Source organism: Schistocerca serialis, chromosome 3 (genome assembly GCF_023864345.2).
Source record: "Schistocerca serialis cubense isolate TAMUIC-IGC-003099 chromosome 3, iqSchSeri2.2, whole genome shotgun sequence".
In the NCBI taxonomy this organism is placed as follows: domain Eukaryota; kingdom Metazoa; phylum Arthropoda; class Insecta; order Orthoptera; family Acrididae; genus Schistocerca; species Schistocerca serialis.
Window position 1 is genome coordinate 557,719,379 of NC_064640.1, and position 19,034 is coordinate 557,738,412.

The 19,034-nt window shown below is 43.4% G+C and overlaps 1 protein-coding gene across 1 annotated transcript in view; it reads left to right on the forward strand.

The window, feature by feature from the left end:
- Positions 1-19,034, forward strand: part of LOC126471013 (inversin-like) — a 143,878-nt gene that overhangs the window by 114,561 nt on the left and 10,283 nt on the right. Inside the window, exon 7 of the mRNA XM_050099073.1 lies at positions 9,497-9,654. Within this exon, the coding sequence (XP_049955030.1) occupies positions 9,497-9,654 (158 nt within the window). The remainder of the gene's footprint in view (positions 1-9,496; positions 9,655-19,034) is intronic.

The window sequence follows — 19,034 nt, forward strand, 5'->3', positions numbered from 1 at the left end:
AAAGGGCAGCTCGTTTTGTATTATCACGTAATAGGGGAGAGAGTGTGGCAGATATGATACGCGAGTTGGGATGGAAGTCATTAAAGCAAAGACGTTTTTCGTCGCGGCGAGATCTATTTACGAAATTTCAGTCACCAACTTTCTCTGCCGAATACGAAAATATTTTGTTGAGCCCAACCTACATAGGTAGGAATAATCATCAAAATAAAATAAGAGAAATCAGAGCTCGAACAGAAAGGTTTAGGTGTTTGTTTTTCCCGCGCGCTGTTCGGGAGTGGAATGGTAGAGACATAGTATGATTGTGGTTCGATGAACCCTCTGCCAAGCAATTAAATGTGAATTGCAGAGTAATCGTGTAGATGTAGATGTCAAGGGTAACCTCAGCCATGGTCTCCGAGTTGATAGTCCATGCTGCTGCAAACGTCGTCGAACTGTTCGTACAGATGGTTGTTGTCTTACAAACGTCCCCATCTGTTGACTCAGGAATCGAGACGTGGCTGCACGATCCGTTACAGCCATGCGGATAAGATGCCTGTCATCTCGACTGCTAGTGATACGAGGCCGTTGGGATCCAGCACGGCGTTCCGTATTACCCTCCTGAACCCACCGATTCTATTTTCTGCTAACAGTCATTGGATCTCGACCAACGCGAGCAGCAATGTCGCGATACGATAAACCGCAATCGCGACAGACTACAATCCGACCTTTATCAAAGTCGGAAACATGATGGTACGCATTTCTCCTCCTTACACGAGGCATCACAACAACGTTTCACCAGACAACGCCGGTCAACTGCTGTTTGTGTATGAGAAATCGGTTGGAAACTTTCCTCATGTCAGCACGTTGTAGGTGTCGCCACCTGCGCCAACCTTGTGTGATTGCTCTGAAAAGCTAATCATTTGCATATCACAGCATCTTATTCCTGTCGGTTAAATTTCGCGTCTGTAGCACGTCATCTTCGTGGTGTAGAAATTTTAATGGCCAGTAGTGTATATTGGCCATTAAGGTTGGATCTCCATAAGCACAGCCATGCTCTTTACGCCAAATTCTAACTCATGTACGTTAACCAATGGTATCCGTTTTTACATTCCCCTAGACATTCAGGTTTTTGGGGTGTCGGAGTCTCACGATCGTAAAAGAAGTCCTAAGTTTTCTGTCCCAATTCCACTTTCGAAGATGTTACCTTAACAGTCCGTGTATTTCAGTGAATTTTGCCTGTCTGCAGTTCGTTCCATAAGAACAGTTCTTCCGGTACTCTGCCAAAAACGGCCCGCATCCCCTGACCACTCATATCTTGTTAAAACGGAGTCTTTTTTGTCCCTGCACAACTTTGAGATATAATCTGTATTATGTGACTTTGGGTGCCCGGCGCCAAGGCGGCTTTCATTCAAAGCACTGTTGGGCTCGGCTGCCTGGCATGACCGTTCACACGTCTGCAGGTGGCACTTCCATGAATACCATTGAGGGCTGGTTCCCTGTCAGTTTTATTGCCATACAGAGTGTCCCCTCACCCACAGCGTAGTGCAGTCTACTTTCAAAATGGCTTATTATCTCAATGTACATGCAGTTCAACAAAGGAAATTGTAATCTAGGTATTTATATATTGGCAATCATTGGTACTGATTTATATTTCATATTCTGGTGGAGACAAATGTATTCCGATTTTCCTTTTGGGTTTTACATCAGTTACGAGTCAGTTTGGAAACAAGATCACGTAACAGTGCTTCAAAATATGTAATAGACGTTCGTCATAGCGTACGTTGTAGCGAAAATACAGCTATGAAGAACAAATGCATGTAGGAGGATCCAAATGTCATTGTTTGGGGTAACCGTACAGATAGAAGACAGCAGTTGTTGAGAAGGGAGTGAGACAGTATTGTATCCTGTCTTCCAAATTATTCAATCTGTACACTGTGCAAGCAGTAAAGGGTATAAAAGAGGAATTTGGAAAAGGAAATAAAGTTCAGGGAGAAGACACTGCAACTTTACGGTTTGCCCATGACATCGCAATTCTGTCAGAGACGGCAAAGGTGTCGAAAGATCAGTTGAACGGAATTAATATAGTCTTGAAAAGAAGTTATAAGATGAATATCAACAAAACTAAAACAAGGATCATGGAATGTACTCGAATTAAATCAAATGATGTTAAGAAAGTTAGATTAGGAGATGAGACACTAAAAGAACCAGACGAGTTTCGCTATTTGGACAGCGAAATAAGTGACTATGTCCTAAGCAGACTGGACATAAAATGCAGACTGGCAACGACTGTAAAAACCTTTCTGAAAAAGAGAAATTTGTTAACAGCACGTACAAATTTAAGTGTTAGGAAGTATTTCAGAAGCTATTTTTCTGTAATTTAATTTTTTAAGGAATCAAAATGTGGACTAAAACAATTCAGAAAAGAAGAGCAGAAAAGGTTTTAAAATGTGGTGCCCCAGAAGACTGCTCAAGATTAGAGGGGTAGATCGGATACTGAGCATAATTCGGGAGAACAGAAATTTATGGCATAACTTGACTAAAAGAAAGGGTCAGTTGATAAGACGTATACGGGGTATCAAGAAATTGTCAATTTGATAATAGAGGGAAATGTGATGCGTAACAAGTTATAGGAGACCAGGCATAACTACAAAAAGCAGGTGAAAATGGATGTAGGTTTCAGTAGTTATTGTAGCGCCTCTGCCTTTCAAATCGTAGAGAAACCTGCTTCTAGTGATGCAATCCTGGCACCTGTGAACAAGTGAGCAGAAGCTGAAAGGGAACGAGCTGTCATGACGAAAGTCTCCGCCTGGCACTAAAGTGAGTCTGGTTGTCACACGACTAGCCTCGCTGGCTGCTGCTCGAGGCTGGGACATTGTCGACGCATCTTAGCACGGGAGCCAGGCTATCGCAATGGTAGCCTGGATTACACCACGTGTAAGCCTGGCATTGCGCCGCTCCCGTGGTCCAAGTAGTCAAAACTGAAGCCGCTGCTTTTTGCAGAGATTAAGAGGCTTGCACAGGATAAACTAACGTGGAGATCTGCATCAAACCAATGTTTGGACTGCAGTCCACAACAACATACAAGACTGCAGCACGAATTTTAGTGCCTTTAGTTTGCACGAAACAGTTTACAAATACAATGGGGAACTTTTAGCTTTCCATAAACATAATAACAACAGTTTTTATTATTCTTTATTGCGTAAATATGTGTATGAGTGCCACTATGTGGCAGTCAGCATGAGCTTAGCATGGAGTTTACATGTAACAAAAGGTAAAATAAAGTGGTGGAAGATGTAATGCTTATATGTTGGAAGTCTTCGCAAAAACATACTGCTTGTTATTAGGTAACATACATCATATGCATGGAAAAAATCTTCTTGTGCTCAAATGCAAATTCTGTTAACAGGAACAGCTTGCAAGCGTATTTGTCCTTAAAGCTGTTTTTCGTCTTAGAACGTATTATGTTTACTACCCATTTCCACACACCGAGACGACTATTAGCATGAAATGTTTCACACATATGTAAAAACGCACGTTATATCTATCTAAAGATGAAAGGCTACTCACTAGCAGATATTTACAGGTTCTAAATAAGGAACAACAGAACAACACTGTCATTTCATTCTTCCAGTTGTGGGGATGAGGGAGGGATGTGTGGCGGCAGCACTGTGGCTGCTTTGTAGCCTTACAGATTTAAAACTATACAATGGAAATTTAAAAATTTTAAAATGGAAAAAGCAAATGATGAAAGTAAAATTTATGATTTTGGTGAGGCGTTGTAGTTTTGTTGCTGACGAGAGTGATTAGTGCTGTTGAGTTGCCTAGGGGTGGTCTTCAGTAACTTGAGGATCAGCCCCGAATAAAGAAGGAGTATGGAAAGGGATCGTGATAAGGAAAGTGGAACAGAGTTTGTTAAGGAGTTGGTTTTTGGGGTATTGGTTGTAGAAGAAAGCATTTACAGGTGAAAGTGCGAAGGTTGTGTTAAAAGATAGGATTTGTTGTACACTGGCGAAGATTAGCAACAGTAAGACTGGAAGTACGAGTACAGCGCAGGCGTAAGTGAGAGAATAATTTACGACGTTATTTAGGTTGATGAAAACTAAGTGAGAACGATTGTGGCGCTGAGGTGAAAGATGGGACAGGCTATCATTTGGATTTGTTGGAGTATATGGGGGCGCTCGAAATAATGGATGGTTAGTAGGACTGTGGTGACAAACTGGATGATATATTCGGCAGTGAGTGAGGAATATAGGGAGTTGCTTGGGTGGAGCGGCGAGTCAATGCGTCAATGGAGCGGATGAGGACAGTAAAAGTTCGGGTTTGGCGGAAGGGGGTTTGGCCTCACACTTGTAGGCGTAGGTACGATTGTGTTGATCACAGGTATTGCATTTGTGTGGGTATTGTAGGTTAGGGCATTGTTTTAGGTGATAATGTGATTTGCAGTGGAGGCAGGTGGGTTGTTTTTACAGTTTAGGGTCAGATGATTATCATAAGTGAGGCAATTATGGCATTGATATACATGGGCTTGAGAGAGGGAAGGTTCAACTCAGTGTCTGCAGCGGAAAGTGAGGGAGCCTTGTTTGATGAAGTGGTCAATTCATGATGGGGTTTTCGGGAAAGTGGGGACATCAAACATGGACCCGGAATTTGTTGTGAATGTGGAGAACTTTTCTGACTGTGGTGTCTGGGTTTCAGTTCAGTTACCACTAAACCTCCTCTGTCGTGATTTGCTGGTCAACTCCTTTGATTATGGCAGTGAGAGTCGGCAGACGGCAGGCGATTGGCGTTGTCTGGGATGTGGAGGTGCGAGAGTGAGCAAGGAAGCGTGGAAACCAAAGGAGATGGCAGCGAGACAGCACAGCAGGTGGGAGTGGAATTAGGGATTTGTGGATTTTATGTGGAGTTATTTGTGTAATTTTGAAGTTGGAGAGCTTCTTTTAATGTTAGTAACTAACAAAAGAGCAATCAAGTTATAACAGCCAGCCTGAACATCTGCTTGATGGGTATAAGGGAGTATCAAAGCTTTTCGGTCAAAATTATAGAATTAGCTGAGCGCCTTAAACTAAATACTTCAAGATGAAGAACAAATGGCCAAAAAAAGAGTATTTATTTTTATTGACATAAAGATCTTTCTTACAGCAATAATTCAAACTTATCGCAGCTGTTCAAACTAACGACTGCCAGTCTCAATGCATGCATTATAATGACGCATAAAAATGTCCACACTCTCTCAAATACCCCTTTTGTCTGCTGTACAATGAGACAGACAGTTAGAACCCTACAAACAATTTCTTCAGTTTTTATCTGGGTTTCACTTATCAGCGATTTAATGTAACAGCATAATAACCAGTTCATGTCAGTGAAATTCGGCAGTCCTGTTGGTTATGGTACAGGGCCTCCTCCTTCTAATTTAATGATGAGGTTATGTTGATCAGGTACTCACGGACGAGAGTATCGAAGTGGGATGGTGCACCGACATGTTGAAACTATATCCTCTGGTAGACAAGAGGTGTAGTTTCGAATAACTGCTTATCTGGCGATCTGAAACTGTAGTGGAGTACCCATTTTCATCGTTCCAGACATGGCTATTGCTTCAGTTGAAAAAAAGCATCACAGTTGAAAGAGGCCTTATCCGTGAATAATGCAAACTATAGGAAGCTAGACACTTCAGTGTTCCGTTGGATAATCCACTGACATAACTGAACTCTGGGTTAAAAAAAAATCCCTTTACTGCTTCCACACGTTGTTTATGACAGGTGTGCATCCATTCTCTACCATCACCCTCTACATTGTATTCGTCGAAATGCACACTTTACGGACGCGTTGACGAGTTCGTGTAGGAGTAATGCTGCATTTTTTCTGAAATGATGCCCTGAAAACCACGGATCAAGCCAATCGCGTGTGTATACTAGTTGTTGGCTCTGAAAAACGTTTAACTCGGTAACACACTAATACACTACTGACCATTAAAATTGATACACCAAGAAGAAATGCAGATGATAAATAGCTGTTCATTGGACAAATATATTATACTAGAACTGACATGTGATTACATTTTCACGCAATTTGGATGCATAGATCCTGAGAAATCAGTACCCAGAACAACCACCTCTGACCGTAATAACGGCCTTGATACGCCTGGGCATTGAGTCAAACAGAGCTTGGATGGCGTGTACAGATACAGCTGCCCATGCAGCTTCAACACGATACCACAGTTCATCAAGAGTAGTGATTGGCGTCTTGTGACGAGCCAGTTGCTCGGCCACCATTGACCAGACGTTTTCAACTGGTGAGAGATCTGGAGAATGTGCTGGCCAGGGCAGCAGGCGAACATTTTCTGTATCCAGAAAGGCCCGTACAGGACCTGCAACATGCGGTCGCGCATTATCCTGCTGAAATGTAGGGTTTCGCAGGGATCGAATGAAGGGTAGAGCCACGGGTCGCAGCACATCTGAATTGTAACGTCCACTGTTCAAAGTGCTGTCAATGCGAACAAGAGATGACCGAGACGTGTAACCAATGGCACCCCATACCATCACGCCGGGTGAGTCCACTGTTCAAAGTGCCGTCAATGCAAACAAGAGATGACCGAGACGTGTAATCAATGGCACCCCATACCATCACGCCGGGTGAGTCCACTGTTCAAAGTGCCGTCAATGTAAACAAGAGGTGACCGAGACGTGTAACCAATGGCACCCCATACCATCACGCCGGGTGAGTATGGCGATGGCGAATACACGTTTCCAATGTGCGTTCACCGCGATGTTGCCAAACACGGATGCGACCATCATGATGCTGTAAACAAAACCAGGATTCATCCGATAAAATGACGTTTTGCCATTCGTGTACCCAGGTTCGTCGTGGAGTACACCATCGCAGGCGCTCCTGTCTGTGATGCAGCGTCAAGGGTAACCGCAGCCATGGTCTCCGAGCTGATAGTCCATGCTGCTGCAAACGTCGTCGAACTGTTCTTGCAGATGGTTGTTGTCTTGGAAACGTCCCCATCTGTTGACTCAGGGATCGAGACGTGGCTGCACGATCCGTTACAGCCATACGGGTAAGATTCCTGTCATTTCGACTGCTAGTGATACGAGGCCGTTGGGATCCAGCACGGCGTTCCGTATTACCCTCCTGAACCCACCGATTCCATATTCTGCTAACAGTCATTGGATCTCGACCAACTCGAGCAGCAATGTCGCGATCGATAAACCGTAATCGCGATAGGCTACAGTCCGACCTTTATCAAAGTCGGAAACGTGATGGTAATCATTTCTCCTCCTTACCCGAGGCATTACAACAACGTTTCACCAGGCAACGCCGGTCAACTGCTGTTTGTGTATGAGAAATCGGTTGGAAACTTTCCTCATGTCAGCACGTTGTAGGTGTCGCCACCTGCGCCAAACTTGTGTGAATGCTCTGAAAAGCTAATCATTTGCATATCACAGCATCTTATTCCTGTCAGTTAAATTTCGCGTCTGTAACACGTCATTTTCGTGGTTTAGCAATTTTAATGGGCGGTAGTGTACGTATTAATGAAAGCGCAGTTACATTCCGCAACGCCTTCAGAAACCATACGTGAGATTTCATATTCTGTCGCTCGCTATGCGCAAATTTTTCTACATTGACTTTCCTACAAAAATGTCCTGTGCATTTTTTCTGTAGGACTGATAAATCGCGTGTAGCGAGTAAGAGAATATGAAACTCTTGCACGTGGTGTTTAAAGGCGTTGTGGGTTGCGTAAAATCCATGGGTAGGGACAGCTGAATCACCCTGCATAGTATCAAATGAAATTAGTGACAGGACTGAGGATTTCTTGCTAGGGAGAACACAGCATCGGGGCTAGTGAGTCATCGACAAACGAAGAACTACCATTGCATGAGCTGCAGGAAACTGTTCATTGAATATTAATTAGCTGGCAGATAATAGTAACCTCAGACATTTTGCAGTTGTTGCGGTGATCTGTAATGAAGTATTATCTGAAAGAAAGCTGCACAAGTATTCAGTCAGATCTTGACAACATTTCGAAGTGGTGCAAAGCATGATAACTTGCTTTAAATGATCAGATATGTAAAATTGTTGTCTTCACAAAACGCAGTAACGTAGTATCCTATGCTTGTAATTTCAATAAGTCGAAGTTGGTGTTAGTCAAATCACACAAATACTTAGTTGCAATAATTTGTTGGAGTATCATATGTGTGATCACATAGGCTACGTGGTAGACAAAGCAGATGGCAGACTTCATTTCATTGGCAGTATACTGGGAAAATACAATTAGTTCGCAAAAGAGATCTAGTGTGGTGTCACCGCCAGACACCACACTTGCTAGGTGGTAGCCTTTAAATCGGCCGCGGTCCTTTAGTATACGTCGGACCCGCGTGTCGCCACTATCAGTGATTGCATACCGAGCGCCGCCACACGACAGGTATAGAGAGACTTTCTAGCAACCAACTTTGCTAGCGATGGTTCACTGACAAAATACGCTCGCATTTGTCGAGACGATAGTTAGCATAGCCTTCAGCTACGTCATTTGCTACGACCTAGCAAGGCGCCATTACCAGTTACTATTGATAGTGAATCATGTACAATCACGAGCGACGTTCACCATTAATGGATTAATGTTAATTATTCCACCAGCTACGTCCGTTTTTCTAAATTCTAATTTCCTTGTCCTGTTCCAGACCTCACGCCAGCCTGCGTGAGCTAAAACGCGTGCCTTTCGGCTTCCTCTAATATCACGGTGTTGGCTCTCCTGCCAACCCACAACATCTAGAATGCTTAAAAAACACTCATGGAATTCATGCCAAAGAGGACTACCAGAGGATATCAAACGGACGAAAAAAAGGCAGCACGATTGATTAAAAGTTTGATAGAAATGCTGAAAAAGATGAATGGCAGACTCTTGAAGATAAGCGTCAAGTATCTTGCGTTTCAGGAACCACTATTAAGTGAGAAATCTGGGAATATACCGCAGCCCCCTACTTATTGCTAGTGGCTAGTAACCCGCAGGATTGTCTCCATTCTTTATCAGTGCATCTTTCATAATGCTATTTTCTCTAATTTTTTCTGGCTCTGTCGTTACAAATGTTGTTTTGTTCCTCATGGACAACTCATTTATCTCACACTCCTTCCCATCAGGTAACTTCCTATCTTTACTTATTTGTCAGATTTTCTGTGCTGGTAATCTATGACCATGGAATCAGCAGTTTCATATGTACCTTAATTTCCAGAAGTTTATCGTGTATTGTGTATGTAAACAGATGCAGAAGAATTTTTCGTATCAGTCGATAACGGCTAAGTTCAGAGTTCTGACGAAGTTCTAAATAGAATATGTGTTTTAAGTTCATTTTACTCATTTCTTTTGCAGTGCAGTATCACGATAATCTTACTTTGTTGTCCGCTCTATTATTTTAGAAAATGTAGCAGCGATGATCACAAATAGATTATTTATTTTGTACATTTCTTGTATAGAGCAAATTTGAAAATAATTTAAGAATTAATTGAGATCTTCTTTCAACAGATGGTTAAATTCTTTCATAATGACACCAACAACAACAACAATAAAAAGCTGAGCAGCAAACGAAATGGGTTGGTAACAATCAATAAGGAGCTTCCGGCCTTCCTCGAAAGTAACGAGGCGTTGGTGAAAGGTCGGAGTACGAATCTGACTGACTTGATGTAAGTATTGTTTGATGATTAGTGAAACAGCTTTTTGGTACTCTTGTAAAGTGTGTTCACATTCACTTGAGTTTGCTAACATTTCTAAACATTACAAATCGTTGACGGTTTATGGTGACTTTGTTACAATTTACTGAAACTAAAACTTCTAAAGAGGTGAACAGTATGCGATTTCTGTTTGTGAAAAACAGTAGTTCACGTGTATATAGGCACAAATGACGGACAGAATTTAGGAATAAACTTCAAATTATCTCAGATATGTGAGAATGGAGGTAGGAGAACTAAACCCGGCCCAAGGAGCGATTTGGTTGCCTCTCGATGCTAGCCAAGCCATAGCACACTAAACCACCTAGTAACTGTATGAATGTAGACTTACCTGAGTGTAACACTGATGACAAGCTGTTGGCTTTCCAGTTGGGTGATAGTGATGGAATACTGCAACATCTCAATCAGTGTCATTTTCGTCAACTTCTGGCGAAGTCTGGTGACCACCACAAAAAGTTGTACTGCGCCTCTGCGAAAGCGTCAGTTTGCTGTTGTGGAATTCACAGGATGCAGGTCTGAGATGTAGCCCACATTACTGGATGCGATCACTCATTAGTATGGTTCAATGTGATATATATTAAAAAGAAACCTTTGAAGGCTAGCAGTATAGGGCAGACGGAAATAGTGGCACAGCACGCCTTTGCAAAAAACCCTCTGCGACGGTTTAGGCCTGTAGGCGGATGGTAGGGCTTATGGTGGATTAGGATACCACCAGCGATGTTCATGCAAAGGTACAAGGATTGTTAGTAGTGGGTAAGTTACAGTTGTTGCTGGGCACGGTCAACGTCTCCTGCGCCATCCGTAGCTGTCTCTGCATTGTAAAATGTCAAAGTCCTCACCAGAGAGATCAGTTGCATTACAAATATCGGCCGCTCAGCGTAAATTATCGCATCGGTGGACGAGCATTGTGCTCTTGAAGAATGGCATCACGTTACTGACACATACGAGGTTACACACGAAGATGACCAAGAGATAGCATTGTGCCATCAAAGTTTATTCAGTCGCTACCAGGCATGAGCTGAAGTCATATGCAATGACCCCCACACCATTATTCCAGGAGTCACACCACTGTGCACCTCTAAAACTTTGGAAGAACGAGGCCCCTCACCAGGTCACCAGCATACTCGTCAATGTGGTCACCAGGTTAGTGCAAAACTGTGAGTCATCGCTGAACACAGTGCGACGTTATTCATCAGCATTCCATGCTTCCCAAGCATAGCACCACTCCAAACACAGCCGTTTGTGTAGTGCTGTCAAAGACAGTCTTCGCATGGGACAGTAATTCCTAAGTCTGGCTGCTGCTAGTCTCTGACCAATGGTGCAGGATGTCACAGAATGTTGGAGGCATACCTTTACATGATCTCGGATTGCAGCTGCAAGTGTGAAGCAGCTGAGATATGCTTCTTGCACAATACAGCGACCCTTCCTTGTGGTGTACAGATGTATATGTGCATGTAGATGATGGTCAAACGTGTTCGACCAGGACCTAGACAATGAGTATACCGACTCTCACGTGCCCATACAGTCCAACATCGGACAACTGTCAGATCTGGATTCCCCTTAAAACTGGATATTGCAGATTCGACCAGCTGACCAAATGGAGGCCACTCTCAAATTCTGTCAGGTGCAGATAACGCCAGCTCACATGATTATGCAGTATCTACGTGTCCTTCACAGTAATCACTCAACATCTAACGCTGTTCACGTCCGTTATATACTCTACCAGGCCTGATAACAAGACTAAACGCGAACAACCTGTCACAGAGAATGGCAATTCTAACCATTTACATACCCTCCAATGGTGTTCACACATCCGAAGATATATTGAAATCCGACCATGTCTTCTGAGGCCTTCACTTTTTTTTTCAGACGTTGCATATTTCAGCCTTCCATAGGTGATCCATTTTCCCTATGAAAGAATGTTTTTCGTTTCTCATACTTCCACCCATAGTTGTGATCTAATCGAATGTCTCCAATTCCATGTAGCACTGAGGGCGAAATTCATTGTGCATGTGAACAGTGCTTGTGTACTGTGCAGCGCTGCTTACGATTCATAGTACCTTGTCCTGCATGACTTGCATGTGCCGCAAAAATGTTTTCACTGCATATCTCCAGAGTGAGGATTGGTTAGTTGGCTGATTTGGGGGAGGGGACCAGACAGTGAGGTCATCGGTCCCTTCGGATTAGGGAAGGATGGAGAAGGAAGTCAGCTGTGCCCTTTCAAAGGAACCATCGCAGCATTTGCCTAAAGCGATTTAGGGAAATCACGGAAAGCCTAAATCAGCATGGCTGAATGTGGGTTTGAACCATTGTCCTCCCAAATGCTTACCCAGTGTGCTAATCTCCGTGTCACCTTGCTCGTTCAGATTGAGGATCTATATGAGTAAGTCATAAGTGGTTTAATAAGAGTCATATACATGGACCTAGCTACCCATCTACACTACTGGCCATTAAAATTCCTACACCAAGAAGAAATGCAGATGATAAACGCGTACTCATTGGACAAATATATTATACAAGAAGTGACATGTGTTTACATTTTCACGCAATTTGGGTGCATAGATCCTGAGATATCAGTACCCAGAACAATCTCCTCTGGCCGTAATAACGGCCTTGATACGCCTGGGCATTGAGTCAAAAAGAGAATGGATGGCGTGTACAGGTACAGCTGCCCACGCAGCTTCAACACGATACCACAGTTCATCAAGAGTAGTGACTGGCGTATTGTGACGAGCCAGTTGCTTGGCCACCATTGACCAGAAGTTTTCAATTGCTGAGAGATTTGGAGAATGTGCTGGCCAGAGCAGCAGTAGAACATTTTCTGTATCCAGAAAGGCCTGTACAGGACCTGCAACACGCGGTCGTGCATTATCCTGCTCAAATGTAGGGTTTCGCAGGGATCGAATGAAGGGTAGAGCCACGGGTCGTAACACATCTGAAATATAGTGTCCACTGTTCAAAGAGCCGTCAATGTGAAGAAGAGGTAACAGAGACGTGTAACCAATGGCACACCATACCATCAGGCCGGGTGATACGCCAGTATGGCGATGACGAATACACGCTTCCAATGTGCATTCACCGCGATGTCGCCAAACACGCATGCGACCATCATGATGCTGTAAACAGAACCTGGATTCATCCAAAAAACTGACGTTTTGCCATTCGTGCACCCAGGTTCGTCGTTGAGTACACCATCGCAGGCGCTCCTGTCTGTGAGGCAGCGTCAAGGGTAACCGCAGCCATGGTCTCCGAGCTGATAGTCCATGCTGCTGCAGACGTCGTCGAGCTGTTCGTGCAGATGGTTGTTGTCTTTCAAACGTCCCCATGTGTTGACTCAAGGATCGAGACGAGGCTGCACGATCCGTTACAGCCATGCGGATAAGATGCCTATCATCTCGAATGCTAGTGATACGAGGCCGTTGGGATCCAGCACGGCGTTCCGTATTACCCTCCTGAACTCACCGATTCCATATTCTGCTAACAGTCATTGGATCTCGACCAACGCGAGCAGCAATGTCGCGATAAAATAAACCGCAATCGCGATAGGCTACAATCCGACCTTTATCAAAGTCGGAAACGTGGTGGTACGCATTTCTCCTCCTTACACGAGGCATGGCAACAACGTTTCACCAGACAACGCCGGTCAACTGCTGTTTGTGTATGAGAAATCGGTTGGAAACTTTCCTCATGTCAGCACGTTGTAGGTGTCGCCACCGGCGCCAACCTTGTGTGAATGCTCTGAAATGCTAATCATTTGCATATCACAGCATCTTCTTCCTGTCCGTTAAATTTCGCGTCTGTAGCACGTCATCTTCGTGGTGTAGAAATTTTAATGGCCAGTAGTGTATTTAGTGTGTTTTGCCTGTTAAGCGTTGAATAGAGTTCTATGAGCATCGTGTTTGCTCGGTTGGCGACGTATTGTAGGTGATCCCTCAAGTCCTTTTCCAGTCCAGTCAGACACTTAGGTACCTGACTTTCTCACGGAAACATATTTTGTCAATACATTGCGAATGTCCCTCTATTTTAACGTGAGAGATGGCCCCCTTCCAACCTGGATGCGGGCTCTATGGTGTGAGCAGAAAGGGTGGGGTGTGAGTGGCGGTGGGGGGGGGGGGGGGGGGAGGGAAGAGACATGTGAGGAAATGAAGATGATACCACAGCTGTGGTCAAATGTGAATGGTACAAGTGTGTCGTAGGAGGAGAGGGATATAATCACCCTAAAAGTGAGCAACTATTAAAAATAAAAAAAACACAAAAAAACCAATAGCAATGACTATCTTATGCTACGAATGCATCTCGGCCTTGGTTCTACAGGAAAACGAAAGAATGTAATAGCATCACACAACTATCGAAGAAGAAAAACTTCCACCAAAACAGTGCGTGTGTCTTCACCTCGATGTGTTTATACAGACTAAGTAACTTAGGACCAGCCTTACCTACCCTCCTATCTCCTCCCCTCCCTCCCTTTCCTTCCTCCACAGGTAGGGATACTGCTTTTCCATGCATGTTCTAACCTATCGGTGATAGTACTCAAAGAGATCCATCTGCTAGCAGTGCTCTGCTTTTGTCGGTGTTGGGTTGACAATGACACACTATTTCAGGTCTGCAGAAATTAAAGGTATTTCTAGGAAATGCTTTTCCTTGTAACAATACCGAACTACTCGACCATTCGTCACGAACAGCTCTCCACAAGAAGCATGCTACGGCCCTTGGCTATGTTTCGCGGTGGGAAAATGCAGCTCTAGGGACTGCACTCGCGAGCGGGATGAGTGCCTTGACAAACGGCCGTAGTGGTCGCCTCGGGCGGTCACTCTGCACTACCCACGCTGCCGCCGGCCGCTTCCAGCAGCCTCCCTCAGTCCGTCCACTCTTCTAGCATCAGAGAACTCAAAATTAGTGTCTGTGGCAGTCTTGTAAACAAATTGTCATGCATGTGGATATTACATAAATTTCAGACTCACAAATATCAATACAGAACAGCGGCTTTCTCGCTCTCTATTCCCAAGTCGGAAAAAAACATAGTCACTATTAGACCCGACAGCAAGCTATAATTCACATCCCCTTCCTCTCGTTATACCGTAACATCCCGCTGAGTAAGACCACGAACCCAGTCTACGATGTCGATAATTCATGAGCAAACTGCCGATGCCAGAGCCCTATAACAATCATTTTTGTCGTATTTTCCTCACTTTAACGTATTTTCCATCAATTTTCATAATTTTATCTCGTTTTCCGTAATTTCGACGCATTTTATTAGATTACTCGAGTTCCACACCACTGCTCTCGACGAGCTGTCATGTCAACAAGATATGTCATATCATCGATCTTACAATGCTATCAGCCAATAACATTGCAGCGTGGTTCTCAATTTCTGTACATTGCTAAACCTAGCCCTCCATTAGTTTGCGAGTACTATATACATGTGGCAGCACTCTACCCTCTATTTTAAAACGAACTGCCTCTTTGTTGAACCTATCGGCTAAGTATCCTGAGCTAAACTCTAGATGGTGCCTCTATGTATCTTGTAACTATTCCTACGTCTTTAACCAAGCCTCCCTGCGACATTGTCTACGATTTAATTTGGAAATGACATGAAGTAGGAGGGCACTATACCCGCTACATTTGCCGGCCGGAGTGGCGGTGCGGTTCTAGGCGCTACAGTCTGGAACCGAGCGACCTACGGTCGCCGGTTCGAATCCGGCCTCGGGCATGGATGTGTGTGATGTCCTAAGGTTAGTTAGGTTTAATTGGTTCTTAGTTCTAGGCGACTGATGACCTCAGAAGTTAAGTCGCATAGTGCTCAGAGCCAACCCGCTACATTTGACGTCTCACGAAGGAACAGAATGAGCTGAGTTCCACATAATCAATACACTTCGATATTTTGCTTCCGGAAAGAGCATGACACGTGTTCCAAACTTGTACAACCGACTGACGCTAATCACATAGACTGGCATTCTCATTCTAGTGCCGGGACTGCTGTTCTGTAAAGACTGTGGATACGAGCCTGATTCATTTGAGAGTGTTGTGGTGATATAATAACAGACGGTTAAGAAGAAGAAACTTATGGCTTATGCATGATGGAGCTCCAGACAGAAGAAGTTTGAAACATTTTACGTAAATCACTTATGCTACCAATTCGGGAGTACTGTTCTAGTGTTTGGAGTCCACACCAAGAACGTACTGGAAAGGGAGAAATGATCATAGAACACAAACACACACTCCCAAGGCTACATAATTCTGCACTTAAACATGGTATAATGTTAAAGCAGTGTGGTTTACGATATATTAGCCGTGGAATGCAATGCTGTTAATACCCCACTGCAAGAAATATATTTCCAAACCTGACATACATTCACCCTGCAATTTTTCTATTCCAGTCACTATGGAGGCAAAATTCTATCGTCTACACCAAAGAGAAAAAAACATAGATTATTTGTCATACATGACTATATACTCGTAGGTTCCGGAGGTCTATAGCGCCCACTGTTTACATTCGATTGCGGTTCAGAAATTATGCTGTGCTCACATCAGTCCTATAAAATGATCGTCAAAAACGGAAAATGTAAGGAACAATTACATCTTATGAGGAAATAGACAAATGCATAGCAGCCGTGTTTGACATATGAAATTACACCCCAGACTGCACTAAAACATAGCCTCTTCCACTCACAACAACTTTCAAGCAAAGATATACACAGGAATTTGCTTCGCTGTGGCGACTGGCCTCAGCATATTTAGAGTCTGCAAGTGACGGCTGCTGTGGCTGAAACATGAGTCATTGTCTCCTTTCCAATAACTCGTCTCTGTCAAAGTCTAAATACAACCGCAGCCCGGTGAGATCCTCTCACCTCGAATGTGCGGAGAGGAGGTCTGGCATAGAGGCAGCATAGAAGTGAGTTTGGAAGTGAAGTGACGATCTACAGACTGTTTCCAACGAAAAAGAACTTTTAAGTTCTGTGTTTTTCAGTATTGTGTAATTCTGATTGGTAGAATACTGATTGTTGTGAGTGCCGACCAGTAAGATGCCTTACAAGACGCTGGCCTCCCTTCCTTACTCGTATTCCACATGGTTAACCAGTTAAAAAACTTGTTATTCTTGCAGCTCCAAAAATATGTGTTTTACTCGCTCTCTCTGCCTTCCTTCGTGCACCGACCAATACGGTTACATCTCTGCAAGCACAGTTGCACTCTCTTCTCCCTCTCCTTGATTGTTCATGTGAACTAATAGGAGCTGCCTTTACGTTTCTTTAAACATTCATTTACGTAGTTTGGCGTGGCCCGGTTATGTGTCGGCGTCTCATGCGCCACAGGGAACTCCCAACTTTCTGTTCCCGTTCCACTTTCTAAGATGCTATGTTAACGGAATTCCCGCTGAGTGCTCCTACAAAAGCAGTTTTTCCACGTCCCTGGGCGTTAGGCGACATGCATCCTGTGGACATGGCCTGTTAAAAACAAACGCTGTTGTCCTGCACATTCCCGTGATGTATTATGTGCTCCGCATTGTCTTCGGGGCTACTCTCTCTCTCCCTCTCTCTCTCCCAACTAAACAAAACACCACTCTGACCATTTTCAGAGCTGTCTCTTGTCTTTCTTCACACAGGGAGGCAAACGGATGGTTCTGCGAATGGCGAAGGGGGTAGACTCCCTGGGAGTTTCAAGACCTAGACCTTCTTACAAGCATTGATTTTGATTTTCCAGTGGCCTTTTATATAGCTATGCATGTAAGTTAATGTATGAAATCAAAATCCAATTGGTCATGTGTTGGAAAGCAGTAGTACTAATTCAGATTTTATTACCTGGTGGGGATTAATTTATTCCAATTTAACTTGATTATCCCTTACAGGTTTTTAACAAGTTACGGGACAGTTTGATTAAAACGGCCACCTAACAACTTCACCCATCATACGCACGTGGTCAGCTATCTAAATACCAACTGGGTTCAATGTAGGTTGAGTGATCGAGGAAAAACCGTTGTATTCTATGTGGCAAGGACGTTGGCAGTTGCATGTGAGAAATGTAGATTAATTGTTGAGGTCCCTGTCAGATAAGAAGAAATATTTGGTATGTATAGAAATTTCAAGGTAGATTTCTTAAAAGATTCTGACAAGAGAAACTGATCATTTCCAACTCATGTGCAGCAATATAGCAGGACCCTAGTTGATAACATTTTTGTAGACAGTGCTCTAGATGAAACAATTAATTTGTACCAGACTGTAAATGGACTATTTGATCATGATGGACAATTAACGTAAATAAACAATGTAACTCCTCACATCTCTGAGGCAAGTTCATACAGTGACTTATTAATGAGAACAAGGTACAGTGTTTTAAGAACAAGTTAAAATAGGTGGAATGGGATCAAGCCAGTATGGAATGAAATGCTAATACGAAATTCAGTACATTCCACAGCAAATTTGTGTCAATATATGAAGGTAGCTTTCCTAAAAAGTTGTCCAAGAAGTCTATTAAAAATAATTAAGCTGTGTGGGAATAATTAGAAAGTATTTTAACGTCAACCAACATACAACTTCATTTGTACAGAATGTCTGTAACATGGAAGTTACATAATATGTAATATGAAGTTCACTCTTTGTGACTGATCTCCCGGCTTTCTTTTGTTGCGATCAAACTTCATCATTCTGTTATTTAAGCTAGAGTTTCACCACTCTATCCACTGGAACGTTGTATATTTATCCACTGACTCGTTTTAAAGTCTTGGTGACGTACCAACCAGAATCCTATCAGCTTTCCTGAAGGAAATTGTTCTTTACCCCAAATTCTTGTTACGTTTCAACCCCCTTTCATTTACTTACTCTAGCACGTTCGTCACCTATTTTGCGACTCTCAGCAGCAGTCTCCAAAAATGGTTGTGTGCCTGGCCCGTCTACTCAGCATCGTAAAGCCCGCAAAAAAGAAGAGAAAGTTACCCCATGGCCCGCCAATAGCCGATCGACCAAGCCAGTCTCACTCTCTTAACGGCGTCAGAACTCTTCATCGCTGTCACTGCTAACATTCGAAAAACAACTTCTTATGTACAGCCGCTTCTCACTCTCAACGATAATACTGTGCACAACTGAGAAAATATCAACGCAGGAATACCAAACTTGCTCCAAAGAAGAAGTCATCCCGACTTATACTCGAAGAAGCAAAACTACTAATAAATTCTACTGGATTTTACACTACTATTAATGATGAGGATAAGACTAATCAGCTTAACGACGACTCCAGAAACAAGCCACATCAGTAACGAAATCTTCCAAGAACGTGACTGCAGTTATAAGTAAGGTCTACTCACCTTTCGCCAGCTTGACGATGCAGCTGTCATTGCAGCAATA